Raw genomic sequence first — 20,491 nt, 5'->3', positions numbered from 1 at the left:
CAGAGTAACAGCCATGTTAGTCTGTATTCGCAAAAAGAAAAGGAGTACTTGTGGCACCTTAGAGACTAACCAATTTATTTGAGCATAAGCTTTCAAATAAATTGGTTAGTCTCTAAGGTGCCACAAGTACTCCTTTTCTTATATCACCACTGACCAGGCACTGACGTAAAAACAGGGCTTCTTAAATACACAAACTGTTCATAAAAATCAAAACCTAGAATCCATAAGAAGATAGTTGTGGTGGAGCTCACTCACCCTTGCAGATCCCCTTTGCATTGGTGTGGGGTGTTGTCGTGATCTTTGACCTCAGCATCTCCTGTCAGCTACCTGCCTCTGGCCCAGGGTCTTCTGTGGCTCAGCCCTCAGGCCAAGACACTTAGAGTTCAGACCCCATTCTTTCAAGGCAACTAAACACATTACACATTATCTCTAAATAAAGGGCACTGAAGGAAGTAGACTGAAAATGTAAATATTTTATTTACTGAAATTACACAGAAGAACCCACTATTACTATTCAGTTTTATTTATGTCTGGCTATTGTTTAATTTTCAATTCTCTTTTAAAAAAACATTTAAAATACAAGTTTCTCAGTGGTGCTGGTTAAGGGTTTTTATAGTTATCAATGAACACAGCTACACAGGATGTGGTAAACTGCCTTTTTTTTAGCTACAAGAATGCAATTCTGAGCCCAAGGTACGGATTCAGGGCAAGTATAGGTGACAACCGCTTGATTCTGAGTGACCAGTCCAGAAGAGATGTCACATGCATCATAAGCAATAAAACAGACTGCATCTTGCAGAAGACACTCATTTCACAGGATCAGGTCCATGCACACTAAGTTATTTTACTCAGAAGATGAAACTCACTGGCCCCTTAAGACATTGGAAAACATTGTTACAAAGCTCATTGGCCCTATTGCTTTTCACCTCAAGCCTTGGGTAGCTCAATGGAGCTATGCCAGCTGATGATGTGGCCCATAATGTTTCTTCTCAAGCTGAAAGACAACTTTGTAGTATGCTGCTCTTTGTCTGTAGGTGGTTGAAATCCCCCTTGAAGAACATAAGGAATACTGCACATCATTATTTGAGCTTTAAAAAAAAATGGAAGTAAAGCTACTAAGTTACAGAGCTCCAAATTCCAATATTTTTCCTTGGGATGCACCAAAGCTTCTGCAAATACCAAACTTCCCTGGCTGACAGACAGCTAGTACCAGCAACTTCAACCCTGTACCTCAAGAAAGGACTACGGTGTACTCCCATTTAGCCAAAACCCTATTATCCGAACCTCCCCATTATCCAAATCCCTTCCTTGTCCCCCAGCATGACATACATGCAGGGCAAGGAAGGGATTGGGATAATGCAGAGGTTCAACTTCAGATAACAGAGCAGAGCTCCCACTCCCCCACCCCACCCCCAGAACTGTGAGGAGCATGAGCCCCTGGCTACAGGGGTGGCTTCCCTACTGCTGAATGGCTCCTGGGTCAGTGCAAGAAGCCAGAGCCAAATTAACCTTTTTGTGGGCCTGGTACCAAACATATTTGTGGGCCCCCATGGGGTAAGGGAGGGGCTGGGGGCAAGCACAGCAGGGCGAACAGACAGGATCCCCCTGGGGTGGCACGGAACTGGTACCTACCTACCTCTGCCAGAGCCAGGTCTTTCTGAGCCAGTTTCTCTCTCTCTGAGCTGCAGCTGGTGGGGAGTCTGACTGCAGTTACTCCTGTAACTAGACTTTTAGTGTCTGGTCAACACTGCTGACCAGACACTGGCAGGTCCACTTTTCAACTAGACTTTCTGGTCAAAAACCAGCCACCTGGCAACAGGGGCACCGGAACGGGGGAACCGGGGGGCCATGGCCCCATCACTTTTAGAAGTGGGAAAGCTATGCCCTCCCACTTTTTTCCTGTCTGGGGGTGGGGAGCGGGGTAGGGAAGGAGCAGAGAGGAGCGAGCCATGGGTGAGGCCTCAAGGAAAGAGGGATCAGGGATGGGAAGAGACAGACTGAGGTCAGGACCTTGGGGCAAGAGGCCAAGTGTGGTCAGGGCCTCCGGGTGGAGGACAGGCAGAGCCACAGGGGGAGAGGAGTGCAGGTGAGGCCTTGGGGGGAGGACCAGAGCAAGGGAGGCTACAGTCCAGGTGCAGTGGCTCCCCCATTTCTCAGGGCCTTCCAGCACTACTAAGTTATTTTACTCAGTTATTACTAAGTGGGCCCAGCCTGACGGTGCCATTGTAAACCCGGTACTTCAGGGAGCCTTTTTCGGCCCCACTGTCATGGGAGTGAGTGAATGGGGAAGGACAGGGGAGCTGCAGAGCCAGTGATCCCTGCAGGTACAAGATGTAGGGAAGGCTGCAGTCCTGGCAGCGCAGAGCAGAGTTCCAGCCGGGGGGTGGTGGCTCTGTTCTGTCCTGCACCTTGCACCTGCAGTGATTGGGTGTCACTGGCCCCCCAGAACCCTCTGCAGCCCCACTGTCATGGGAGTGAGTGAGTGAGTGGGGCAGAGCTAAGACCACTCCCCAGCCAGGACTGTGAAGAGGAGCAGCCTCGAGCCCCCATTGCAGAATGACTCCTGCCCTCTCAGCTATCCAAACTCCCAATAACCTGAATAAAATCCATGGCCCTCTCCTCTGCTATTCAGATAATCAGGAGTATACTGTAGTGATTAATTCCCTGAAGCCAAATCAGGACACAGCAAAGTCCATGTGTCCCAGGTGCCGGCTTCTCAAATGCTTTCCCAGGTTGCCTTTCCAGTATCTAGTTGCGTTTATAATCCTCCAGTTCCCGAGTCCTGTGTTTCCTTAGCTTTGTAGCCTCCAACTTTATTCAGTCAATGGTGCAGGGCCCTCTACTGTGGAAATCCTACCCAGAGGCACTGCTGCTGCTTCAATTCCTGTTTCACTTGAGGGTCTGCAGTCAATGCGTGGAGCCCCAAGAGCAGCCAGCTTGCCCAAGAGACACATCCCCCAGCAGTCTCCACCCATGGGACTACTATGGAGTTCCAGTCAGATTTTAAAGCCATCTTCTTTTGGCAGCCCCACCAATACCAGCTGCCCTCTTCCTAGCATAGCAGCCCCCTCTAAGCAGTGGGATACACGTTGTACTCCACACATACCCTAATAGGAGTTCCATAAAACAGTTACCATAAATATAACCATTAAAACATTACAAAGCTTATTTTGTCTAAACCAAATAGAAACTTCTCAGTCACCTTATGAGAGATGCACATTACCAAGATGTAAATTTTGACATAACCTCACATATACATATAGTTGAGTTGTGTGTGAAAAGCATGCTTCCAACATGCCTTTTAATGTCACCAAACAGCCAAATCAGAATGGTCACAGGTTTTACGCAAAGATCCAGCAGGAATCCTAAACTTGGAGATTCCAGCTTCAATAATTGTCTATATGGAAACAGACATCTATGGTATGCCTTAGGTCTGCTGCAGTCACTATCTACTAACAAACCTATTGGAAGCTAAATTCCTATGATAATACGATCCTTCCTTCAACCAAGGGATATAGCCTGTGAATTGAAACAAAGGAATACCATTTAAGAAAATGATCATCTAACAAAGTGGGTATTCACCCACGAAAGCTTATGCTCCAATACGTCTGTTAGTCTATAAGGTGCCACAGGATTCTTTGCCGCTTTTACAGATCTTTCTATGCCTTTCCTATATGCTGAAAGCTTTTGTGTGATCTCTGTGTGTTACTGACTACAATTTTGCAAATACAGACTAACACGGCTGTTATTCTGAAACCTGAATTTAGTAATGAGAGCCAGTCTGCAACCCAATTGAGACAGAGCAGCTCAAACAAAGTTGGCAACTCATTTATTGCGTGACCTGTCAAATATGTGGTAGGATTGGCTAAGTTACAATTTAGATATGAAGCACTTTTTCTCTGTATTTAATCAGGAAACCTCTACCTTTAAAGCATATTCTATTGTAGGAGATCCAGTCTTCTCTTGATGAGTGTGTATTAAAGTTAATTGGAATTACTCATGTACATCAAATGGCGATTAGACCTAGGAAAAAGAAAAAGACCCTGATCACATGTAGTGTGAATGGGATAGCCTTACGAGGGGCCATTGTGAGCAGTGACTTCCCTTAGAAAACAATGGCATCTGTTTTCTGTTGGCTAATGTGCCATAGCATGCAATTTTATGCTACATCAATTTATCTTAAATGCATGCTGTGGAATTTCTCATTCTAGTACTGTACAAGTATTCCCAGAGCAATGCCCGGTTTCTAGCCATTATTGCTCGTATTACTGTCAACGCTGAAAGCAAATTACTAATGCTGCTAGCAAAATATGAATTTGCTTTATATAGCAGAAGTATTACCTGGAAATAGGAGTGTTGCAATAACATGACCATTGACTTCAATGTGGAAGTTGATCGGGGTGGGGAGTGGGGGGTTGGAGGGACACACACAACAACACCCACAAGAAAGTGTTAATTGTGCATACTAGTTGGAAATTATGCCCCAGTTAAAACCTTTAGACCAAGACAGATATTGTCATGAAGGAACACACATAAGCACAATTTGTTAAAGATATTAAATTGTTTTAATTTCACAGCACCTTCCATCTAAATTTCCAAACCATTTTTAAACCTCACCTGAATTTAGGCCTGTGAGGTCAATTGTGTCATCATCCTAATTTTTCAGAGGAGGAACAGCAGTCCAGAGAATTTAAGTTACTTGAACAAGGTCACAAAAAGTGTGACAAAACACCAGAAGAGAACTCAGATCTCCCTTACATAGAAGATGAGTAATGATTAGTTTCCTCATACTGAGGAACCAGAGCCACTTCCAGACAAAGCAGATGTCTTTCCAGATCTCTAACAATATGTCTGTGCTTGTTTTTGTCTATGGCATGTTTTATTGTGCTTGTTTTCTAATGTTCTGATAGTATTTTTTCCTGTCAGCTTGTTGTGACAGTCTATACTATTATGTTTACCATTGGAGGACTGAAGAGACAGTTATTCAACAGTCCAGACCGTACACTGAGTAATGTCACACTGGTGTAAACTTCTTACTTGGGTTCATTCCCTCTCTACCCATTGTTTTCTCTTGATCCTTTTAACTGTGACATATCTGCAGTATCATGGATGCATGCAGCCACTGACTTTACACGCGTTTTTGGGTGCGACAGAGAGCTGAAAACACCTTCATACTTTCTCTCAAGCTCCCCTCAGGTTTCTGAGGAGCTCCCCATAAACAGCCACAAGCCCTCTGAGGCAGGGTCTGTCTTTTTGGTCAATATTTTTACAGTGCCTAGCAGCTAAAATCAAGGTGTAGTCTCTGTTCTTATCAGTTTAATATCTGATATGTCCTTAATTTGAGGACTGTATATTAAATTGATTTTTGAAACAGGGGGCTAGAAGAGGATCTTACTCTGTCCACCCCATGCATTGACCTGGTATTGCAGTGCCTCCGGGAATAAAAAAAAGAAAAAACAATTGAGTGGGTCGGGGTCCATGACAAGGGCTCCTAGGCACTAAGGTAATACAAATAAATAAGATAGTGGAATTTGCTTCAGGTTTTTGTTTATAAAGCCTAACAAATCAATTTATAGTACTAATATGGGATTCAGATCCATCTGGGCTTCTGAGCTGCCAAATGAAAGAATGTCCTGTAACAAGTTACAGCATGCTAAAGGAGGAAGGGTTCAGAGGTGACGTTTGAAAATAGCTTTTAATTGTAAGACCAATTGAACAATGAAATAAACTGTGACCATTGCATAGAATGGATCATCACTGAGAATGCCACACTCAGGGCTGAGACACCCCAAGAACTAGTACTTTATTCTATCATGAGAGTCACCAAACCAGTAACAAAATGAGCTTCTGTAGTCACACTAGTTAACAAGAAGCGAAAATCGCAGACCGCTTTAGGCATTCCAGATCCTGGTTCCCATCCAGACAAATTAGTCTAATATAGTGAGAGGTTACTGAAAACCCAATTCACTGTACATGAGGTTCTTCTACCAATCCCAAAGGATGAGACACTTATCCCCGGGTCAATATATATTTAGGATCTTACCCAAATATGATGCTGTCAGCCAATTCTTAGTAAATTAAAGATTTTATTAATAATAAAAGAAAAAGAAGAGTTAAATGGTTAAAGAATCATATACAAGTGATTGGAAAATCCTCAGATCAGAATTGTAGCATTGATGGTAAATTTGCTAGTTTGCACAAAAGTCTCTCTGGAATCATTCCAACAGGTCAGAATCCAAAGGCAGATTAGATGTAGACTCAGTTCAAGTCTTTCCACTCATTTTCCAGGGTATTTCAAGTAACTACTTGGAAGATCTCAGTCCCATGGCTTAAACTTTCCCTGTTCAAAGTTCAGCAGACTAGAGATGCAGAATCAGGCCCGAGGTTTCTCTTTTATAGCTGGAACAGGCTGTCAAGTGTTTTGAGCACCCCATGTGACTGCGGCTCCTTCTTTGTTGAGCACATACTGACCCATTCATGGAAGTTAACATTCCATTTCCTATGCATTCACAGGTAATCTAGTTACACTGATTGCTGGTCATTCATTAAGAATAGCAATAGATAAACTGAAGACAATATAGGTAATATTACCAGTTTCCTGCAGTGACTCACATCTTTGATCTTCAGGTTAACTGAACACAATCGCATACATAATGTAAAGACAATTAAGACATGAAAGGGACTTAGGCAAACATTTATCATCTCCCTTGATTCCTATTACTACTAATGAATGGGTTAGTGATTGCTGGTCTGCTTACATCTCTTTGATATTCACACATATGAATTGTACTGATTACAATTGCAATGCCTTTTGTTAATTTATGGGTCATACACAGGGGTTAGTAGTTTGTTATGCTGGTGAACCAGTTAAGTGTCACAATCCCAAAATGATCACCGTGTGCTCAGAAACAGGTTAGATTAGTGAGAATGATAGGAGCAATCATGCAAATTAAGGGCTTGAGAGGATAGGATGACCCTATCTTCTGGTTTCAGCTATTCCATCCCATGCAGATAGTTCTGGAGTTCTTATTAAAGCATTTTCTCTCTATTTGCTATTTCTAAACAGCAAATCCTTGCAAACAAAGTATAGCAGAGAGTTTACAAAATACTCTTTAGAGCACACTGAGTCTACTTAACCGTTCTGACAATATAGTTCCTGTGACACTTATGTTCTCATTAACGAGGTCCTCCAGTTCTTGGGAGAATGGGAAATGGCACTCTTCCGCTTCAATCATATGCCTTCACTTTTAGCTCCACTTTTTCCTAATTTAAGAGGATGTCCCAGTTCCGATTTATAAAGGAACCCATGAGATGTGGGTGAAATGCAGGATTTGAAGGCTGCAAAGTTTATAGAACTGTAGAAACATTTTTCCAGTTGAGATTCAGGAGCAAATGCTCATTACATTTTTCCCCCCTCAGGTGGGAAGAACTTCTGATGTTCTCTTGATTCCCTGAAGATCCATATTTTTGTGCAGCTGTAATCTCTAGGTGACATCAGTTAGCCAATGTTCTTCCACCTAAGTAGTCCTCCCAACTGGCACAGTGTGAACCTTTCATAACAAAAGGAAAGAACTGATTAAAAGTAGCCAGTTTGGGATTTTAGTGTGCCCATGGAACTCAGGATGGTTTTCACATAAGAGTTACCACAGCTCCCACACCGGTTAGTAAACTTGGACAAAGATTTGAACACATCTGACTGAACTGTGATTTTGGGTGGAAAAAACTGAATGTCACATTTGTGCTTTGCTGTGAGGACTTTTTGTTTTGCTTGAACGGGAATAAAAATAAGCCTCAAGGCACTACAAATTCCCATGAAGAGCCAAGTGAAAAAAGTTAATTTGAAGTTCTGTAAAGGGAGAATTTGGTTCACAAAACTCCATTCCCAACACCTTCCAGCATAAGAGGTGAGATACCTATTTTTCATTCCTCATCTTGGTATCTGCACAGTGGGGTAGAGATTAATCCAATGGCACTAGAAAGGCTCACCTGCAACATCCAGATCATCTCCCACTCCATAAATCTCATGTGAGGGGATTTTTTAGGAAAGCCATATCAGGCTCCACTCAGAGATCAACCCAACAGTGTTTAATTACTTTGGCCCAAGCAGAGGACTTGCCTCCAAATCTGCTGGTTCTCCTAAGATCCACTGAGATCCTGTGCCTCTTCCTCATCTCAGCTCCATTGGAGGGGGACTAATAAGGATTCCCGCAGCTGTGACTGCTCTTGGGACACCCAGGAAGGTCTCCAGGAAATCCAGGACGGTTGGGAGCCATAGACATGTCTCCAGGGAATCTCCTTGGGGCTAGGCAACCCTTTGTCCTTGGCTGCTCAATTTCCAAGAAGTCTACGGGCAGGCAGTTGAGACAGCTGAGCCCCCCCAGTTCCCTAATACTGTAGAAACCTAGCTTAAAAGCTAAATTTGTTAAGGAAAAAAAGTATGTAGAGATCTACTAATATTTCAGAAAAACAAAGTGATCTTCAGTGACCTTTTCAAGTTTATGATAGAAATGCTCAAAATGATAGTTAAACCATGGTGATAGGAATCATGAAGTCAAGCTATATGTAAAGTGGTGCACTGGATCAGCAGGTTACAATGCTCCTGTGGTAGTAGTCTTTGCATTCTGGAGTGAGTTTGTTACAACAAAGTAACGCCTTATCCCAAAAGTAGTTCCAGAGAACTTTGTGGAACTGCATTTAATATAAGGCATTACTCCACTGGAGAAACGGTGTCAAAATCCATCCCTAGGAGGAACTCTGTCACCTTAAAGAAGCCTTTTAAAAAAAAAGTTTACTATGTTCCCTCTAAATGCCTGTAGTTCCCTCAGCACTACACCTCACACATGACCAGGGCAGAAACAAGCAATGCTCCCTGCCTACTTGACACTACAGTACACACCTTTGTAGTGACATTCATACACATCACAATTATTAACTGCCTGCTCTGATTTCCAGTAGACAATGTACCATAAAAACAATGACAGGTTTCAGAGTAACAGCCGTGTTAGTCTGTATTCGCAAAAAGAAAAGGAGTACTTGTGGCACCTTAGAGACTAATCAATTTATTTGAGCATAAGCTTTCGTGAGCTACAGCTCACTTCATCGGATGCATGAAGTGAGCTGTAGCTCACGAAAGCTTATGCTCAAATAAATTGGTTAGTCTCTAAGGTGCCACAAGTACTCCTTTTTTTCATACAAACAATGACTTTTCTTTGTAGTCACCCCTACACTCATTAACGGAGGGAAATATCAGTTAATTGTGCTTTGTTAATGAATTTCTCACACAAGATAAAAATCTGCCCACTTACTTTAAACTAAAAACATTTTCTTCTTGTACAAGAGCAGTTATCTATTATAGCACTGAAGTTAGCAAAACTATTTATTAAGTGAGGCATTTCAGCGTATCACATTTGATTCCTCCCACGCCCCACTGGCTCCCTTCTACACACACAAACCCCAACTTGGATGTCTCTAGGTTTGTGAACTATTTAGATTAGTCTTTTTTTTCCCCTTTTAGTCATTTTGCAATATGTTCAGACTGAGCCAACCAACTCTGAGCTAACTACCCGCCACCTTCAGCTGCATTTCAGAACAGAATATTCACCCTCATTGTGATCTGTTCAAAACTGAGCATTGCTGAATAAGGTAGGGATCCAGCTCTAAATTTAATTTCTGCCAAAAGCAACATAAAATGAAAATGTATGTGGATGAAAGCAAATTCAGTTCACATTAGAGTGAGGCACAGAAGGAAAATATTGGAACAGTGAACAGAACACTTAAAGGTTAAAGGTTAACAATTAATGGGTAACCATTCCTTCCAAAGTATTGATAATCTTCCATGTCTCTTTGGCAGCAGAAAATTAGTAGTGAAAGCCTCAGTGTTCGTGTGGAAAGAGAAGAAATGAGAAGTTTCCGATTTCTCTCACTTTTGTTGCTTTTCTTCATCTTTACTCAAGCAAATACACATGGAGGGAAGAAAAAAGGTAATATACTGGCTAATGTAACTACCAATCATGATTTCTGTTTCAAAGTTTGTGCTATAAAGATTGAGAAACTGACTCTTTGGGACTCAACATGCTTTTTTGAACATTATGTTCTCTTAATCAAATGCATGGCCATTAAAATGACATTTATAAGAAAATGTAGCTGTTTTTAAATGAGAGGAAACCATTCTCAAAGAATGTAGCTGTAAGGTAATCTGACCTCTAACATGTTTGACGACAGTTAAGTTAAAAAATGTATTTGTCTGAAAACTCTCTTGAACCAATCGTGCAATCTGTTCTGTGAAAGAATATTTTCTAAAACAGGGAAAAAGGTCTCCAGAAATTTTACAAATTGCTTCATTAATTTATTTATTGGTGGAGTGCTGCTGGAGTGAAAGGGGTATATCTTTGAAATCTTGTGTGTAGAATCATCTAAGTTGTTGCACCCCCATTTTCTATGGGAGTGTGCCATTTTATGTTGGAGTGTCCCTTTGATTATTGGAATATGACAACCACAAAATAGTACTAAACCTCTCTACTTTGCAGGACCAGCTCTAGGCACCAGCAAAGCAAGCACGTGCTTGGGGTGGCACAATTCCAGGGACAACATTCCGGCCACCCCCTTTTTTTGGGGGGGGGGGGGTTGGGCAGTTGTGCTCTCGGAGCTTGGGGCTGAAAATTTTTTACTTGGAGCGGCAAAAAACCTAGAACCGGCCCTGCTACTTTGCCAAAGTTAATTTCATATTCAACCTTGTAAACCACAAATACTAAGTAGCAGTTTTCCTTCTTATCTAAGGTTATTTCCAATATTTTAAATCTGGAGGGGATAATATAGTTTCATCCCTAGACTGAGGTGAGATCAGGGCTGGCTCCAGGCACCAGCTTTGCAAGCAGGTGCATGGGGCAGCATTTAGAATGGGGTGGTGCCTTTTGGGTGGCAGCGGCAATTCGGCAGCAACTGCTTGGGGCGGCAAAATTGGTAGAGCCGCCCCTGGGTGAGATGTAGAGTTGTACACCGGCAGTAGAAGTATGTCCTTTGTTGGTAGCTGTGTAAGGTTTTATGATAACAATTCTATTAACTATTTCCCATCAGAGAATACTATACACATTACTTGCACAGTGATTTCAATTCGGGAGGGGGGAGGGGGTTCTGCACCCCAAGCCTCACTTTGTGTTTCCACTTTCTGACATAACAAAAACTTTAAGAAAAACCTCAGTCAAAACCAGTTTCACTCAAAACTATAATCTGTTCCAGGTTCCCACACCGCTGGGCCACAGGTACTTAAAAGGCTGACAACTCTTAGCAAAACATTGACAGGCCTACACTGAGTTTCAAATTTTTAATACAACTCAGATGGAGATTTGTTTGTAGTTTGGGGTTTGATTATCTCCATATAAAACTTTGTGTGTTAAAAGTTCAGGTCATTCATCAAAAACATGACAGCAGGTCACTGTACCCCAGGTCCTCTAAGGTCAGAAGGCTCACTTGATGCCAGTGCCCACTCCCACTCCCTTACCACCTCTGGCACCTTTTATAACAAGGCTACCATTCCTTTTTGTAATCTAGGCACAATTATGTCAATGGACTCCACTTGTTTGCTCTGTTTCCCTAACTTAGAATCTACCTAGTCTTCTAAGAAGCACATTAAGCATGTGTCCCATTAGAGTTAGCAAGCACATCAACGTTAGTCTTTTTTAAACGAGATACGGTTGATTAAAGAAACAAGAATAGGTAACGCTAAGAATTTATTTTAAAAAAAAAAAGTCTGCTCTGTTCTCATCTGCCCAGAACATGGCTAGAATGGTCTGCAGAGCTTAGTTACAAAGGTTAAAGTCTGGTTGCAGCAGCCTTGCATTCCAGAATCAGATTCTTATCTCACATCAGTTTTATACCACTATACCTCTTGACCTCAGTGGAGTTATTCTCAATTATTCAAGTAATAACCATTATTCTTTTTAAGGATTAAAAAAAGAATAATCAAAGTGTGAACAGTAGTCTAAATTTCAGGTTTGAAATACATAGAATGACACTCCTTTCAACTGGATTTGAATTTGTGGTTAGGTTAGACTTGGCCCCTCACCCTTTCAAAGCAAGGAAATTAAGCACCGGGTAGTTTATTGTGTGAGGGTATTTAGAATGGAAAGACACTAGCAGATGTCATTTACTTCAGTGGGATTTGGTGGGTCATTGTTGCCTCAGAAAAGTCAGGCTCTTTAGGTTAGGACATCTAAATATGGATTTAGGAGTTAAGCTTTAAGTACCCACATTTGAAAATTTTGGTCCAAGGATTGGTCTGACTGGTCTCTGCTTAGATGTTGAAGACCCAGATCCCATTACATTCCTTGCATCCTTTGCCAGAATTCCCCGTTGTTGGACAACGTGCTATAGATTTGCTGGCTGCTGCCCTCTACACCATCAGTGGATGCATTTCATTAGAGATACTGTGTAGACATACAGCAGCAAAGTCCTTTGGAATTAAGAGTTCTATCACCTAAAAAGGTTACTGCATCTTTGAGGGCTTCGCTGAAGATTTTCAAGATCTGGCAACTGCAAAAGTGAAACTCCAGACATGAATCTTTCCCATTGAAATCCAAAATATAACTTCAGTCCAGTTCAGAACTTTTCTTTTGTTCATGGAAATACCCAATCCTAGGGTCTAGAACAAAGAACTAGCCATGCATCAAACAAGCTTCAATGTTTTCTTCTAATACAAATGACTGAACATCTTAATGAGGGGCTTACATTCACCAGAAGAAGAAAACATAATAGGCATTCACTTGATGTGTGCATTGCTTTCCTTTTCCTGCTACTATTCACACAGTAGCGATCACTTATACAGCACACTAGAAAAACTGGAACAAAGTACATTTTCTTGATAATACAGTAGTGCATCTATGCAGCACTGCAGAAATGTTAATTGTTTGTGGTTTTCTTCATTCCTTTCAAAGTAGAACAGGTGATATCGTTTTAGTGGGAAATATCAGTCTATAGATACATTCATTATTAATTATTTTCGCCAATGCTTGTTGTTGTTTACCACTGGCTTATGTGGCATATTTTGTCATACGAGAGCTATGCTGAATCTACTTGAAGTTTCAGGGTTAATAGTGGGGTTTCATTAACTATATTAATAATGCAGTTTTCAACTTTATATTGCTCAGCAGAGTAGCCTTAGTGTAGTGACCTCTTTTCCTATGTATTAGCTACAGCTGAGAACGGTTTGCTGAAGCTAAGTAAGGCTTCATATGAAGTCAGAGAGTGTGGCAGTATTTGGATGGGCCAGCAGCCACTTCCAAGCAGCATGCATAAGATTTCCTAGCAGAATAAGCAATAACCAGCAAGAGACACAAAAGAGGCCATCTATCTGCACATGCCAAGTCTGGGTGATAAGATTCATTACTTTGGCACCGGGCCAAAATGAATTATGATCCTCTTTATACTATTCCCCTTTTAAAAAAAATTTACTGAAGAATTTCCCTCTAAAATGGTTTACCCAACAATGAATTTGTGAAAAACAAAGGCAGTTTACACAGTTATGAACTCTTGTTAAGTACTCTGATTTCATAAAAGTGGCTCCAGTTCTTACCCATTAGTGTGCTGTAACTTCCCTGAAAGTGTTAACTTGTAGAAGGCTAATTTCCTCCATAAGCAGCTAGCAACAGCCTCATGACCTCACATTATGATCAGCCAATGAAAGTTTATTCTGGGAAAGCAATGTATGTGGCATGACACGCTCCACGGTCTCGGCAGTTGGATCTATGGCAACCTGACAGCACCTGCACACGCACACACACTGTTCAAGTTGCTTGTGCAGTTTCAGCTAAGTTCAGTTGAATTCGTCTTTTACCAGTAACACAAAATGGACTTCACTTTTCTAATTGGCCTCCAGATTCAGATACAACTACACCAAGTGCAACAAACGGTAAATACCAAAAAGGACGCGACAAAGAGGAACCCAGTTGAAATGGATTATGAGTGGAGAATCTATTCATACATGCAACTCTCTCTAACAAATTAAGCCACCTTGCACCACATAAGTCCTATGACTTACTACTGTTCAAGAATTTGATTCTCCCACTCGAATTCCCATGGCATACTACCTTACTCTGCAGCTAAATTACTGGGACCACTCACAGGGTAAGGTATTATACAATAGGGCTAATGGTGTCAGAATAAGGCCCCAAGGCAGCAAACAGGCTCCTATTTCCAGTCATTATAGCTTTGGAGTAGACAGACTCCCACAAGGCTCTGCTTCCGTGGCATGTTATTCCACACATTTTATGCTAAGCAAATATATAAAAACAGAGCTGAGATTAGATTGGTCATTTTCATACTTCTGTATATTAAGTCATTTACCCATAGTTCTCTTATTTCAGGTCAAACGTTCTGTAGCATGCCACTGAGTGATTTTAATTCCATATTTCAAGTGCCACTGCTCCACCATTGGGTAATGACGGGTCATGAGGCATGTTGGAGGACATCAATTAATGTTTAACTCTGTGTTCATAACTCCCCATTTACAAAGGCCACTCAATTAGGAGTCCAGTCAAATGTAAATTTGTCCTCCTCAATCACTTACAATACATGCTGGCTATAAAAAAACAGTCCAGATGAATTTTGATTTACCAGGATGTCCATGTTAATAAATGTTAGCAATTACTTAAACTTCAGACACTGTTCAGGAACAAATCCTATTTGCCTGGAAACTTAAAAATGTTTTTTTATAGACACACTAATGTTTATATTTTACAGGACTCTCAGAGGGAAAGGCTTGGTAAGGTGTGGTATTAGAGGGTCAAGTGGGTATTGTTTTGGATTGATCTCATCTCTAGTTGGCTATTTTCTGATTTGGGGATGAGAAGAAGCTGGTAGTTTTAATTTTTATGTAACTAAATTTTAACCTAGGGCAATAGCTTGAGACCCCCCCCCCCAGGGAGTTTCTGTATTCAAATACAGAATATATACATATCAAATACATAAAATATTTTATGTATTTGATATGTATATCAAATATTTTATGTATTTGATATGTATATATTTTGTTATACTAGCAATATTTCCACTCCAGAGCTTACATTGTACTGATGAAATATTTTTAAACCATTTGAGAATGGACTATGTCTAGGACCGTTACTGTTATCCAGGGGAATGCTTGAGAAGTACTGCATTTCTCACCACTGATTACAACCTCTGTAGTGATATATTGTTTATTACAGATATGGGGAAATATATACAAATATGAACTAACTGATGTTTGTAAGACATCTTGAGGGAAGCTTAACCTACAGCTTATCTCAGATACTTGATTTGTAAACTATGTATCTCTGCTAAATTGTATTATGAAGAATCTAAGGGGCTTTCCATATTTATTGAACTTATGAGCTATTTAAACCCCATTTTAAAAGGACAAGTCCTAGACTCCAACCCAAGTGCTATCCCCTGGAAGCTCACTAGGGAAAGTGGTTACCAAACCTTTTTCAGGCAACTGAAATATAACAAAGACTGATCTTGGCTAAATCAGCCAGTTCCTATTCAGATGTGTATGTCTAACCTACAACAGAGTTCCATAGCTATTAATCCCAGTTTCACAAGTGCATATAATTAAGAGAGCTGGCTAGCAGTAGCTTACCTGGACCCAGAACAGAGGCTCACCATTGAGAGCTAAATTGTCACAGCCTTTACTCAGCCATGCAGGGGAGTAAGGTCACCTCTGTTTAGCCTGCTCAGATTGTAACACCAGCTACAGAGGGGAAGATGGTGCTGCTTCACTGACTTTGGCTCAACCCACCTCAACCCCCAAAGTAGATGAACAGGTGCAGTGGGAGCAGTAGACTGTTCTGTGAAAAGGATAAAGTACAGTTCCTCCCTTGTGCTTGGGTGGAAGGTAACCCAACCAATTCATTCTCTGGTCTGCTCCTGGGATGGTGCAGCTATGAGGTTGTAGGAAGGTTGTAAAATGGCCATCTAGACTTAAAGTAGAGAAGGGAACTTAGATTATCAGTCTCGCAAGTCTTAAGTGCCAATATACATACCAGCAACTGGGGAGCAACTGTAGTGGAATGCTGCATTGAGAGCCAGCTGGCTCATCACTCAGTAATTTATTGTGCTCCATCTCCATCATGCTTACCTTCTGCTTACCGGGGAATAGAAATTGAAATCTACATCATTATGCAAGCTTTTTCTTTTAACAGAGAACAGTTTTTTTGGTAAGGAAAATAATAGATTGGAATTTTCTTAGCAAATGAGATCAAAGTCATGACAGCTGAGGAATTAACAAGAGGTGCTGCATGGGAAATCCTAGGTGACAGCTTGCTTTGATGAGGTTTTTAAAAAGTATGTAATGTAAGATGTGTATGTGTGTGTGGTATGGAACTTTTGTGCTTCCTTTAGTTACTAACAGTACAGTTTTGCCAGTTTTGCAAATAAAATCACTACAATCACTACTAAGAAAACAAAGGCCAAATTCTGCTCTTGTGCAGGAGTTGGTCAAAAAGTAGTCACAGAAGTTGATGGAGATGCTCCCAATTTTTTTTTATTGGGTAGCTAAGATCAGAATCTGGCCACTGCAGTCTTTAGGTTTTTATCTAATAGAGAATAAGTAGTAATAGCAGAATTTACTGGGGCTGAAAGTTGGGGCTGATTTCTACTTCTGTCAGATTTGAGGATATCTACAGAATGGAATCTTATATACAAATGTGATTAGAGAAGTGCTAAAACAGGAACCTACTTGAAAGTCATGCTTAACTATGGACTTAACAGTGCTGAGCACCCACCTGCCCCCACTGGAATGTGGCTAGAAAAAATAAAACAAATCAAGCAGACTAGACCTCGTATTTCTCCAGAGCTAAACGGATCTAGAATGTCAACTCTTCCGTTCTAAATACAGAACCTGTGACTTTTCTATTGGGTTCTAAATCTGGCAGAAAGCATCTCTCCACTTGCCCTTGAGCTGTATTAGTGGGGTGGGGTTGTGAGCAGCAGGGCAAAAATGTTTACACTTGACTGCTCACAGTTAAGTGCTTTAACTGAAGGGTTTTTAGGGACCTACTTATGGATTGAGGTGCCAGACTATAGGCACGCAAGCTTGAAAATTTTGGTTTACATGCACACTTCATAGAATCATCAGACTGGAAGGGACTTTGAGAGGTCATCTAGTCTAGTCCCCTGCAGTCATGGCAGGACTAAGTATTAACCATTAGATGTTCTACTACAGCACACAAACTACTGTGGATATTGGCAAAAAGAAAAGGAGTACTTGTGGCACCTTAGAGACTAACCAATTTATTTGAGCATGAGCTTTCGTGAGCCACAGCTCACTTCATCAGATGTGTACCGTGGAAACTGCAGCAGACTTTATATACACACAGAGAATATGAAACAATACCTCCTCCCACCCCACTGTCCTGCTGGTAATAGCTTATCTAAAGTGATCAACAGGTGGGCCATTTCCAGCACAAATCCAGGTTTTGGAATCTCCTATTGGGCTAGAGCCAGCTCCTGTTAATTCAATGGATAATCTGCCACTGACTTCAATGGAAGCTGGCACAGATCCTTATTAAGAGAGTTTGTTGCAGAAATCTCACACCAACATAAAAGAAGATATTCCAGACTTTCTTTCTGGAAAGTTTCAGAGTACAAATTTAGGTAGTAAGGGACTGAATTGAGTAACTCAGGCCTTGCCTATACTAAAGGGAAAAGTCTATCTAAGCTACGCAATTTGAGTTATGTGAATAGTGTAACTCAAATCAACGTAGCTTAGATCTACTTACCATGGGGTCCACACTATGCGACGCTGACGGGAGACTGCTGGATATATAAATTGAGCTAGAAATATGCAATATAGTATAGAATCATAAAAATGACAAGCAAAAAAAGATTCAAGAGCAAGTCACGTGAAGTCCTGAAACTGCAGAGACAGGGTACAGGGAATTCCTGCTGGCTGTTTCATAGGGAGGGAGAAGCATGTCACAAAACGTCCTTTCCCTTTCTTCTGTCTTCTCTGCCATACTTGTATTTAGTTCCCTCCATCCCATGCAAAAAGGAGTGCAGGGGGGGGGTGATTTCCTGTGGAGAAACTAGTTAACTTTCTGCTATTTTTAAATGTTAGATGTCAAGAACTCAATCCTACAAATTCGAGTGCTCTCCATAGCCACTGAAGTATGAAGTGTAGTAATCAGCCCCTTCCATTTCTACTTAGTCCAGGCTGGGATTTGGGGAAACGGTGACAATAAGCAGCACAGGCTCTACTTAGCTTTGAAGATAGAAAACCACAGTGCATCTGTGCCCAGAGGCTTCGCTTAAGAATCTCCTTTATATTAGTTACCACCAAGTCCTGCCTTTTTTTTTCCCCCTTCTGCGAAGGATACTACCATATCTATGGGTGTTGAGGTACTCAGTTCCTCACAACAGTGACTCCATAGTGTTGGGGGTCATGTTTCTTTTTAGAAATTGTCTTGCTGCAATAAATTTAAGGAGAGGATTATATCACCCTTCTTGAAGGGGGATATCATACCTACTGTGACAAAGTTCCTCCTCTGCCTTGGTGGGTCCTGCACTTATTGGCAGATTTTCTTGCCTGAGAGATTCACAACAGCCTTCAGTTTGGCCACTTTTGCTAGTGGCTCAAACCTGCTGTTCACTCAGCTAACCTCATCACTGGCCAGCATGGGGAAAACGGGAGGGGAACGATCCCCGCAGTCTCTGCTGATCCACCTAGTGGGTCGGGGGACAGGCCAGGGACCTTCCGTTCTGGTGGGACCTACAGTCCAGGACAACTCCTCCCCTATCCAATGGGGAGTTGGGGGGATGGGGTGAACCCAGGCCCGCCCTCTACTCCGGATTCCAGCCCAGAGCCCTGTGGATCACAGCTGTCTACAGTGTTTCTAGTAGCAGCTGTGTGACAGCTACTTTCCCATGGCCTCCTCCCCACACATTCTTTATCCTGACCACAGGACCTTCTTCCTGATGCCAGATAGCGTTTGTACTCCTCAGTCCTCCAGCAGCACACCCCCCACTGACTGAAGTGAGGTCCCTTATAAACCAGGTGCCCTGATTAGCCTGCCTGTCTTAATTGATTCTAGCAGTTTCTTAATTGGCTCCAGGTGTCCTAATTAGCCTGCCTGCCTTAATTGGTTCCAGCAAGTTCCTAATTGTTCTGGAACTGTCCCTGTTACCTTACCCAGGGAAAAGGGACCTGCTTAATCTGGGGCTAATATATCTGTCTTCAATCACTCTCCTGTAGCCATCTGGCCCGACCTGGTCAGACTACACGCTTCTGTGCACTAGGAGGTATTCTGAAAGCCTCCCTGTACTCCCCAGGGTGAACTTAGTTTAGGGTGACCAGATGTCCCAATTTTGTAGGGACAGTCCTGATATTCAAGGCTTTTTCTTATATAGCGCCCATTACCACCCTCCCCCCCCGTCCTGATTTTTTTTTCATACTTGCTGTCCAGTCACCCTAAGGTAGCTCTACATATTCACCAGTGCAGAGCTGTGGCTAAGTGCCAGAATTTAACTCACAGAGAGCAAAACTTCTTTCATTTAGTAAACTCTGTATGCTCAGTATACAGAATTTGAAATGTCCTTATTTGTGAGCATTGTTCAGCGCACATGGTGTTTCATTTCTTTCTTGTTGACCTTGGCTTGCCGAAGTGAACACCACGTACTGGTCAACTGTAGACTGTTTGGAACACAATTTTTGTAAAGATAACCCTAAAATCTAGGGCTTAAATTCTGCCTTTGAGTAGGACCTTTCTGCACAAGTAGTCCTATGAGTTTCAGTTGGACTACTTGTTTAATAAAGTACTACTACTACTACTGGCTCCATTAGAATTTAAAGGGCATCTTTCTCCTCTAATTTCATGGACTGATTTCTAATCATTTCATCAGCAAGAAAAAAAAAGCAGAAGGAGACAGTTCTGTCACCCTGCTGATGGCTTGTGAAAGGTTTAAGGGGGGTGGGGACATTTCTGTCTGGTGCTAATAATATTTACATTAAGGTGGTCTAGGGCACACTCCCCCTTGAAAAACTAGAGCTAATATAATTATTTTCTCCATAGTCAGCAATCTAGTCTGCCAGTTAAAATACTTCTGAGCTCTCTGGACACTTGCCCAAATTAAAGCCTAGATTTCCCTCAGACCCCTTTGTGCATACTTACGCAAATTAATTCTAAGTATTGGAGAGAATGTTTAACTATGAATGAATGATCCAACTCCTGTTCCAGTTTTCTTTTCAATATTTCCAGTTTTAACAAGGTGATTTAACTCAGACTATCAACCTCTGTACGTAATACCCTACTGTAGAATAGATTTGACAGATCTGTTTGCCCTTCTCTTCCCCATATCTCTCTCTCTCTCTCTCCCCCCCACTCCTTAGATCATTACTCTGAATTTATACTAAATACAGAACCATGAGCTTTCCCAAACACATTCACAGAAACAAAATCTCAGTCCTCCAAGGACCAGAGCAATTTCTGTTAGGCATTTCAGTGCCAAGGCAGGTCAGTGAAGT

The 20,491-nt window shown here is 41.7% G+C and overlaps 1 protein-coding gene and 1 non-coding gene across 2 annotated transcripts in view; both read left to right on the top strand.

The window, feature by feature from the left end:
• Positions 1 to 5,260: 5,260 nt before the first annotated feature.
• LOC125644464 (U2 spliceosomal RNA) lies at positions 5,261 to 5,454 on the top strand. Its single transcript, XR_007359024.1, has one exon. It is a non-coding gene; the product is annotated as a U2 spliceosomal RNA (small nuclear RNA).
• Positions 5,455 to 9,459: 4,005 nt separating this feature from the next.
• The window catches only part of LIPC (lipase C, hepatic type), a 74,196-nt gene continuing 63,164 nt past the window's right edge, over positions 9,460 to 20,491 (top strand). The window contains exons 1-2 of the mRNA XM_048866734.2: positions 9,460 to 9,642; positions 9,851 to 9,980. Of these exons, the coding sequence (XP_048722691.1) occupies positions 9,899 to 9,980 (82 nt within the window). The 5' untranslated portion in view covers positions 9,460 to 9,642; positions 9,851 to 9,898. The remainder of the gene's footprint in view (positions 9,643 to 9,850; positions 9,981 to 20,491) is intronic.

Source organism: Caretta caretta, chromosome 10 (genome assembly GCF_965140235.1).
Source record: "Caretta caretta isolate rCarCar2 chromosome 10, rCarCar1.hap1, whole genome shotgun sequence".
Taxonomy (NCBI): Eukaryota; Metazoa; Chordata; order Testudines; family Cheloniidae; genus Caretta; species Caretta caretta.
The sequence above is the reverse complement of the archived record's forward strand: the minus strand, read 5'-3'. Positions and strand labels throughout refer to the sequence as shown.